This window comes from Austrofundulus limnaeus, unplaced genomic scaffold (genome assembly GCF_001266775.1).
Source record: "Austrofundulus limnaeus strain Quisiro unplaced genomic scaffold, Austrofundulus_limnaeus-1.0 Scaffold2080, whole genome shotgun sequence".
Lineage (NCBI taxonomy): Eukaryota > Metazoa > Chordata > Actinopteri > Cyprinodontiformes > Rivulidae > Austrofundulus > Austrofundulus limnaeus.
The window spans coordinates 22346-32723 of NW_013954482.1; the positions used below are offsets into that span (position 1 = coordinate 22346).

Consider the following 10378-nt stretch of genomic DNA (forward strand, 5'->3'; position numbering starts at 1 on the left):
AGTTGTTTAGATGACTCAGCGAGTTGTTTAGATGACTCAGCAAGTTGTTTAGATGACTCAGCGAGTTGTTTAGATGACTTAGCAAGTTGTTTAGATGACTCAGCAAGTTGTTTAGATGACTCAGCGAGTTGTTTAGATGACTCAGCAAGTTCAGATAACTCAACAAGCTGTTCAGATGACTCAGTGAGTTCAGATGACTCATGTTGTTCAGATGACTCAGCAAGTTGTTCAGATAACTCAGTGACGTTTTCAGATGACTTGGCGAGTTGTTCAGTTAACTCAGTGAGTTGTTCAGATGACTCAGCAAGTTGTTCAGATGACTCAGTGAGTTGTTCAGATGACTCAGCAAGTTGTTCAGATGACTCAGCAAGTTATTCAGATGACTCAGCGAGTTGTTTAGATGACTCAGCGAGTTGTTCAGATGACTCAGCGAGTTGTTCAGATGACTCAGCGAGTTGTTCAGATGACTCAGCGAGTTGTTTAGATGACTCAGCAAGTTGTTCAGATGACTCAGCGAGTTGTTCAGATGACTCAGCGAGTTGTTTAGATGACTCAGTGAGTTGTTCAGATGACTCAGCGAGTTATTCAAATGACTCAGCAAGATGTTCAGATGACTCAGCAAGTTGTTCAGATGACTCAGCAAGTTGTTCAGATCACTCAGCGAGTTGTTTAGATCACTCAGCAAGTTGTTTAGATGACTCAGCGAGTTTAGATGACTCAGCGAGTTCTTCAGATGATTCAGTAAGTTGTTCAGCCGACTCAACAAGTTGTTTGGATGACTCAGCAAGTTCAGATGACTCAACAAGCTTTTTAGATGACTCAGCGAGTTTGTGGGATTTTTTTTAACGTCTCTCAGTTTGAAACTATAATCAATGGTTTCCTCTCTCAGTTGTCCAACTTGTCCTGATTCTCCTCTTGTCGACCCCACCCCCCACCCCTGGTGTAGTTTGCAGTTCTGGCCAGGAGGAGGCGACGCTGGAGTTCCTGCTCACAGACTACGATCAGGTCTACAGGCGGCAGAAGCAACTGGAGCTGGAGATCCAGGAGGCCTTCCTGCGCTTCATGAGCTGCCTGCTGAGAGGATACAGAACCTTCCTGCTGCCCATCACACAGGCGCCGTCGGACCGGACCACCGACTGCAGCTCCCTGTTCAACCTGCAGGGTGCGCACTTTGCTTCTGAGTCTTCAGAACCACAACAGAATCAACACTGAGACCAAGACTGGACTGAGGGTTTCTCCCTCTGGAGAACTTGGCCGGACTCAGATCAGAACTGACTGAGCTGTGCTCTCCAGAAAAAGGAAGCCTCATTTCTGTGTCTCTGGTCCTGGTCCTGGTCCTGCAGGTTTCCTGAAGTCTTTCTGTGTCTCTGGTCCTGGTCCTGCAGGTTTCCTGAAGTCTTTCTGTGTCTCTGGTCCTGGTCCTGCAGGTTTCCTGAAGTCTCGGGACCGGACGCAGCAGAAGTTTTACATCCAGATGATGAAGACCCAGATGTTCACTCAGTTCATCGAGGAGTGCTCCTTCGTCAGTGACCGACACGCTTGCCTCGAGTTCTTCGACGAGTGCGTCCAAAAGGTCGGCGCAGAGGTCGTTACCTGGGTAAGAGCTTACTGATCACCTGTCTGTCAGTTTACCTGTAACTGTTGGGTCCAGGTGGGTGTGGAGAAACCCGAGGAGGTCCGGTTGATTGATCTGGATGAGACTCACAGTGGAGAGCACACCGTCTTTATCATGCCTCCTGAGGAGCCGCAGGAAGCTGACGGCTCTGAGTGCCCCGCCCTCTACAGGTATGACTCCACCTGTGTGGGAGGAGCTAAATCCTGAGTCAGGTGTCCTGATGGGGTTTTCTCTGCTTACCCTCAGTTATGAGACCTTCCCGACCCTAAAAGCAGAACTGTTTGACCGACCGCAGGACCAGCTCCGAGTCCCGGCCAAAGGCAGCGCCCCCGATAGCCCCGCCCCCCGACGCACCAAACAGGTAAAGTCAGAAAATCAGAACATTTAGTCAGGGTTTGAAGAGCAGGGGCGCTGCAGGAACTGACAGCTTAGGACCGTGACTCTGAAACTCAGAGATATAATCTGAGGAATGTGGACGTGATTAAGACTTTTGCACAACTCTCATCAGTTCTGGTTCTTCTGCAGGAGATCAAGTTGGCCCAGCAGCGGGCTCAGAAGTACTTTACGGTTCCGGACATGTGGTCCAAGTGTTTGCTGGGTCACTGTTACGGTCTGTGGTTCATCTACCTGCCCACCTTCGTCCGGGCCGAGCCCTCCAAGGTCCGGGCCCTGCACACGGCCTACGATGTCCTGAAGCACATGGAGACCCGCAAAGTGGTTCTGCCCGACGAGGTGAGACCAACCGGGTCCGACCTGGCTGCTGAGACTCACTTTGACCTGAGTTCAAACTAAAACTACCGAAATAACAAAAACTGAACCTGAAAAAACATTTTAGTTAAACTAAAATAAATAAAAACTGTCATAAAATGAAAAAACAATAACTAATTAAAACTGTGTCATCTTTTTACAAAACTAACTAAAACTAACTCAAGTTATAGATAGAATATCCTTAGTTTTAGTATCCTTAGTTTTAGTGTTTGTCAATTTATTTTGAGCCGTGGATTTTTTTTTTTAATTGAGTAATTTCACATCAGCTGTGGTTTGTAACACTTTGGTCTGCTAAATGACGACAACAAAAGTTTGGAGAAAGCAGCAACGTCCACTTTGTGATTTCTGACTGAAAAATCAAATCAAGTGTCTTGTAGTGGAACCAGGTGATAAAACAGGTGATAAAACAGGTGATAAAACAGGTGATAAAACAGGTGATAAAACAGGTGGAATACTTCTGAAGGGAAATCTGCATGAATCAAACTCACACAAGATGCTAACTATGACTATCTGACACGTTAGCTTCTCTCAGCAGCTCCATGAAAAACAAACAACAGGAAGCAGCAGGTTGGAGACAAACTGTTGTCATCGTCCTAAAATAATCACCAAGTTTTTATTTGGCTAAACTGAGTTACATTATTTTATGAAGGTGTTGCTGTAATGGACTGATTTAACTAGTGACCAGATATCTGCAGGTTGGTTAACTCACAGGAACATCACAAGATGGAGGAGGCTTTGATAAATATGTTTATTCAAACTATAAAAAACTAATACTAGAACTAATAAAAACTTAACAAAAACCAAGCATTAAAAATACAATAATAACTAATAAAAACTATCAAATCCACTGTAAAAACTAATTAAAACTAACTGAATTAAAAGAAAAAAGTCACAACTAAATAAAACTAAACTATAATGAAAAATCCTAAACTATTTTAACCTTGATTCAAAGTTTATTTGTCCTCCAGGGGTCCCACAAAGCTCCAATCTGGGCCCACATTAGTTCTCATTTTATTTATATTAATTCAACAAATTAAATTACATTTCTGATCAAATCTAAAAGTTTAAAGTCAAGTAAATGRGAAGTTAKARTATGAGTCGTCGTCCCCCCACCCCCACCCCCACCCCCTGTGATCCCAGGGTCTTTGGATCAGGGATTTATTGTCTCACTTTGAGCTTCTCAAACAGCAGGAGCTCTTTTTAAAAACTAAAGTAATCATTTTATCACTGGAACATTACAAACCTGTCCTCAGGACCTGGATGGAAGTGGGCGGAGACTCACCTGTGTGTGTGTGTTCCAGGTGTGTTATCGGATCCTGATGCAGCTGTGTGGTCAGTACGGTCAGCCGGTCCTCGCGGTCCGGGTCCTCCTGGAGATGAAGAAGGCTGGGATCACCCCCAACACTATCACCTACGGATACTACAACAAGGTCTCTGTGACACACACAAGCACACACACACACATACACACACACACACACAGGTCTGGTTTGTATATCCCCGTGGGGACCATGCATTGACTTCCATTCATTTTTGTAAGTGTGTTTACTCCTAACCCTAACCTGAACCAGAACACACACTGTACCTCTGAACTAGTAGAGCTGTGAAAAAGGTCCTGACTTACAAATCATCATCCATTGGTTCTTGGTCCATTACCTGATCGGACTCTTCTGTCCTCAGGCCGTCCTGGAGAGTAAGTGGCCGTCAACCAATCAGGGCGGCCGTCTACGTTGGGTCAAGCTGAGGAACGTCCTATTGGCTGTGGCTCAGTTCAGACGACCAATCAGACGGCGGCAGAAGAGCGACTCTCTGGGCTCCCGGGGAGGTCAGACATGTTTCAGAGCCTCACCTGTGGTTAACCTGTCCTCTGAGACACTGACTCCCAACCAGGGGTACATGTATCCCTGGTGGTACATGTATCCCTGGTGGTACATGTACCACCAGGGTTACATGTACCCCTGGTGGTACATGTACCCCTGGTGGTACATGTACCCCTGGTGGTACATGAGCATATTACAGGGGGTACCTGGGAAAATGTCCCAAGTGTGTAAAAAATAATAAAAATAGGACTGAGCTATGTAAGGCCCTATGGTTTTCACAGTGTGAAAAATGCAAACTGAATTGCAGAACTGACTAAACAAAATAGAATCCAGTATAAAATGAATTTGCTAATTTAGACAAGTTTCTGGGATATTTTGGGCAATACAATATATTTTTATTTCATTACTTATTCACTTTCAAGGCAACGTTTTTATCTTTATATTTAATTAGAGTTTAAAAGAATTCAATGCCTGAGAATATGTTCAAGTTAAGGGTGTTAAATAAATAATTTTGATTTAATAATCAGCTGTTGTACATTATGTTTTGGAGAATGGTTACGGTTGACTGAGGGGTGGTGGTGGGATGACAGGATGTCTCAGGGGTACACAAGTCTAAAAAGCTTGGGAACCACTGCATGTTTGACCCGTTACTAATGATGATGATGATGATGTTACAGAGGCGGGGGTGGAACCGGACCAGAAGCTCCTCCCACACTTGGCTCTGATTCGTCAGTCCAGTTGGAGCGGTCTGAGTGAGAGCTCCAGTCACGAGTCTCTGAGCGGTCCTCTGGTGAAGAGCAGCAGCCTGAGCAGCATGAAGACGCACAGTGACAGTAAGACGTCCTGGTCCTCAGGACCACAGAGTCCTGGTCCTGCATGATCCATTCCAGACCCTGAACCTGACCACCTCTCATCTGTTCTGTCCCTCAGAGACCCAGTCCTGTAGGAGGACTGTGGAGTCCAAGATCAACGGTTGTGGGGACGCCGTCTCTCAGAAGCCTCCACTGGGACGACGAGACGTCTCCGTCCCTCCTGCTGCGCCCCCTGGTGGTGTGGTGGTCCGCCGCAGTGAGATCTGCCTGTCCACCTTCTACTCGGAGTGTGCCGAGTCCGCAGACTCAGAGCTGGACTGCAGCTGCCGGCCGGAGGACAGAGACGGCAGGTGGGCGTCTGTCTTTGTCTCTGCTGGTTTTACTGACGTGACCCCAGCTGACCCCACCCCACCTGACCTCTGACCCCAGGTCTGACAGGCCACGAGGCTCCGCCCACAGGAACAAGGTCATAGACGAGAACTCCAACAACGTGTCGTCTCCGAGCCGAGGAGGTCTGACAGGAAAGCTGCAGCAGCTCCTCACGCCAACCCGACATCGCACATCGTCACGCAGAGCCGCCAGCGTGGACCACCGGCGCTCAGGAGGAGGAGGAGGAGGAGGAGGACGAAGAGTATCAGAGCAGAGGCAGGCCAGGAAATCACACGTGGCTGAAACTCTGCTGAAAGCTAAGGAGCGTCTGGTGAACGCCACGTCAGAGGTGAGAGGTTTGATGTCATGCAGCTGGTTGGTCTTTAAGCCCCGCCTACTCTCCCTCTGTCAATCAGCTCATTCATGTTGAAAACTAATTACAGCTAAACATGGTGGGAAATGAAAGGAAGAACGCCTGGGGAAAGGGGCGGGGCTTAAAAACAGTACTAGAACCAGACACTAGAGGGCGCTTTGTGGTTTCAACTTCTTGTTTCTGGTCCTGTCTCTAATATCTAGATGTGTTTGTCGCTCCTTTGTGCATGTGCTGTAAGAAATACAGCCAGGAGGGCCTTGTTTGTTTTTAGCATGTAGCATTTAGCTAAACCAGTTGATGACAGGCTGGATTTGATTTCAGTCTTTCATCAGCTGCAGGGTTTCATAGAAAACTCAATGTTTTTATTCCAGGACAAAAATAAAACTCAGATTAAATTAATTAGAACAACATCTACAAAAACAAGTTTGTTCAAGTCATCAATGTGAAATAAATAATAATAAACATTGTAAATCTATATTTTATTAATGTCAGAATATATATGATATTAAAACTGTTTACAGATTATAATTTAGCACAAATTTATAATTATGTATGGAAATAACTTCCAGTATTTTTCCCTAAATTGAGTGCATTAGGCTAACGTTAAACAGGAAGTAATGCTGTGTTGAACAGGAAGTGATGCTGTGTTGAACAGGAAGTGATGCTGTAGTAAACAGGAAGTGATGTGATAAACAGGAAGTAATGTTATAACAGGAAGTGATGCTGTAGTAAACAGGAAGTGATGCTGTGTTAAACAGGAAGTAATGCTTTGTTGAACAGGAAGTGATGTCACAGTAGATCAGACCCTTGAATAATTTACTTCCTGGTTCCCCCTCAGAGCTCTCTATCCGTAGGAAGTGACGTGGACCTGTCGGACACGCCCACACAGGCGTTCCCTGTGCGCAGGTCGTGGGACTGCAGCCATGACGGGGCAGGGATGGAGGTAAAGCAGTGGTTGTGATGGGGGGGCGGTTCTGTGGTGCCCCGGCTGTTGGTTGACCAGCTGTGGTTCTGCTGCAGGTTCTGATGTCCAGCTGCTCACTGTGCCGCAGCTGTAACTCTCTGGTTTACGACGAGGAGATCATGGCGGGCTGGAGCTCCGACGACTCCAACCTGAACTCGTCCTGCCCGTTCTGCGGCACCTCCTTCGTGCCGTTCCTGAACGCTGAGATCTGTGACCTGGGGCCCGTCAGCAGGTAGGACCCTGGATCAGAACTGAAGCAGGTTCTAGCTGGCTCTGTTGGACCTGGTGTCCTCTGTGTCCTCTCAGTGCGGAGCGCCGTCACCTGAACCTGGAGGACGAGGTGGAGAGCGCCGTCAGGCCCCCCAGCGGTCTGGAGCCCGGCACCCGGCCCCACTGTAACGGACTGAGTGACGACTCCAGCTCCGAGACCAGCAGCTACTCTGAGACCAGCAGAACCACCACGGTACCGTACCCCCTCACATAACGAACAGCCCTCCTGTTGACCGCTGGCTGACAGGCTCCGCCCCCTCTCACAGGTGTCGTCGGCGGGCGGGACTCCTCAGGTGGCGGTGCCCTACCTGAGCCCTCTGGTTCTGAGGAAGGAGCTGGAGAGTCTGCTGCAGAATGAAGGCGAGGCGGTTCTGGCCCAGCCTCAGTTCCTGGACAACCACTCCATCATCTTCTGGAACCTGGTCTGGTTCTTCCAGAGGCTCGGCCTGCCCACCAACCTGCTGCAGCTGGTCCGGAGCTCGCCGCTGGTCAGCCACTTCACACAGGTGGGTCCGGTCCGGTCCGGTCCGGTTCTGCCTCTGCAGGAGGGAGCATCCAGTCTGAGTTTGGCTTTAGACCAGGGGTGGTCCTGGTCCTGGTCCTGGTCCTGGTCCTGGTCCAGTGAAAAACAATTAATATATATTTTAAAAAACAGTAAAATTTAAATAATGTGTTCAAATCAGGGTTCGACAAGATTTTATTTTTTTACCTGCCCTGTCGGGCAGGTGACAACAAATGTTACCTGCCCAAAACAAAAATGTTCAAATTTTGATAAAATAAGTAAAACGTGTACTGTACTTTGTACTACAAAAATATTACCATGGTTATACACAGGTATATAATACAGCAGGTAAAATAAGTATTGAACACGTCACCATTTTTCTCAGTAAATATATTACTAGAGGTGCTAATGACATGAAATTTTCACCAGNTAAATCAGGAATTCCAAAAAGTGAACAAGTCATTGTAATTTTTTTCCTTCTGATTAGTAGTGAGTGATTGTACTTATTGTGTAAACTTAATCATGAAGGAGATAACATTAGTTTCTTTCTTTAAATGTGTTTTTATGTATATGATATTTGGCCTAACAGCAGCTGGTAGCTCCTGGTGTTTGATGATGTAATCTGTACTGTCCCAGTTCTCAGGTGTTGTACACACATGTAACCTGTGCACTCTATGTGCACTTAGACTGAATCCACACTTCACAGAAGGGCGGAGCTGAGCTTTGGGACTGGGCCACTGATTCTGCTGTGGTTCTGAACCTGAACCAGTGACAGAATGTGCAGAAGGGCTTTCAAAATAAAAGCATTGAAGTCATGACTCTGTATGTTTTTGACCTGTTTCAGTGAATGTTTCAGTGAATCATTCAGTAAATGATTCAGTGAATCATTCGGTAAATGTTTCAGTGAATCATTCGGTAAATGACTCAGTGAAAGATTCGGTGAATGATTCAGTGAATGACTCGGTGAATGACTTGGAAAATGATTCACTGAATCATTTCGTGAATGATTCGGTGAATGTTTCGGTGAATCGTTTTGGTGAATGATTCGGTGAATGATTCGGTGAATGTTTCGGTGAATCGTTTTGTGAATGATTCGGTGAATCGTTTTGTGAATGATTCGGTGAATCGTTTTGGTGAATGATTCGGTGAATCGTTTTGGTGAATGATTCAGTGAATCATTTTGGTGAATGTTTCGGTGAATGACTCAGTGAATGTTTCGGTGAATGACTGAGTGAATGACTCAGTGAATGATTCAGTGAATGATTCGGTGAATGATTCAGTGAATGATTCAGTGAATGATTTGGTGAATGATTCAGTGAATGATTCCGTGAATGATTCAGTGATTCAGTGAATGTTTCGGTGAATGATTCGGTGAATGATTCAGTGATTCAGTGAATGTTTCGGTGAATGATTCGGTGAATGATTCGGTGAATGATTCAGTGATTCAGTGAATGTTTCGGTGAATGATTCGGTGAATGATTCGGTGAATGATTCAGTGATTCAGTGAATGTTTCGGTGAATGATTCGGTGAATGATTCGGTGAATGATTCAGTGAGCAGCTGTAGACTAAAGTCCGATCTCCTGTTCCTCAGTCTGAGAACTCCTCGGTACGAGTCCGGCTCCTCTGGGACACCCTGAGCCCCGACACAGACCAGTGGCCCCCCCTCTACGTCCTGTGGAGGATCCACAGTGAGTGCAGCTGGATCAGGTCAGGTGAGGTCAGGTGAGGTCCTGCTGTGGTTCTGACCGTGTCCCTCCACCAGGTGGCGTCCCCATGAGGAGCTACAGCTGGAGGAGACACAACCACCCCTTCACCCTGTCCTTCCTGGAGGAGGTGCTGCGCTGGGTGGGCATGAACGAGGTCCACAAGGCCGTCACGCTCCTCCTGGACACGCTGGCCAAGCAGCCCGGCTCGCCACGGACCCAGAGGTGAGGGGGCGTGGCCTGTTACTATGGTTATAATCACAGCTGTTCTCAGGTTACCTGCTGGGGTCAAAGGTCATCTCCTCCATCAGTTGTGAGACGCAGCAGAGCTGAAGGCAGTACTGATGGTTCTGATGGTTCTGGTTCTGTTCTGATGGTTCTGGTTCTGTTTGCAGGAGTCTGTACAGAGAGTTCCTGTTCCTCACTCTGGCAGCGATGGGTAAAGACCACGTGGGTGAGACGTTCAACAAACTTTATTTAGAAGTGACTGACAGACGGTCACATGGTCCAAACAACTGGTTCTGCTTTTATTACCAGTCAGGATTTTATTCTTTCTTTTACTTGGTTTCATTGTTTACTGCCTGAGGTGTCAAGTAATTAAGTACAAATACTTTACTTAAGTAGAAATTTAGGTTATTTATACTTTAGTGGAGTCGTTTTTTTTTACTCCTTACATTTTAATTCAGTTATCTGTAATTTCTACTCCTTACTTTTTAAAAAGTTTTTTATTTCTATTATTTAATTTTGACGTGTTTTTATTCAAACTTTTCATTGTTCAGAAACAAATAAATAAATAAAAAAATAAATAAATCCAGATACATGGAGCTCATGGATAGAGAGAATCTGATTGTGTTTGGATGAGAAGTTTAAATATAAATAATCCTGTTGGATTAAACACACCTGTATGACACACAGGTCACACCTGTATGACACACATCACACCTGTATGACACACAGATCACACCTGTATGACACACATCACACCTGTATGACACACAGATCACACCTGTATGACACACATCACACCTGTATGACACACATCACACCTGTATGACACACAGGTCACACCTGTATGACACACATCACACCTGTATGACACACATCACACCTGTATGACACACATCACACCTGTATGACACACATCACACCTGTATGACACACATCACACGTGTATGACACAG

The 10378-nt window shown here is 46.1% G+C and overlaps 1 protein-coding gene across 2 annotated transcripts; it reads left to right on the forward strand.

Moving 5' to 3' along the window:
• Positions 1 to 946: 946 nt before the first annotated feature.
• Positions 947 to 9651, forward strand: dennd4b (DENN/MADD domain containing 4B; the record flags this gene model as incomplete). 2 transcript variants are annotated; one of them, XM_014034371.1, is given in 17 exon segments in its annotated part: positions 947 to 1162; positions 1428 to 1573; positions 1652 to 1785; positions 1862 to 1976; positions 2141 to 2347; positions 3685 to 3813; positions 4064 to 4208; positions 4881 to 5036; positions 5134 to 5365; positions 5445 to 5733; positions 6596 to 6700; positions 6778 to 6953; positions 7028 to 7184; positions 7258 to 7497; positions 9086 to 9186; positions 9257 to 9422; positions 9593 to 9651. In XM_014034371.1, coding segments are annotated over 17 exon segments (2762 nt in total), but the record flags the coding sequence as incomplete, so codon positions are not given.
• Between the last annotated feature and the right edge of the window lie 727 nt (positions 9652 to 10378).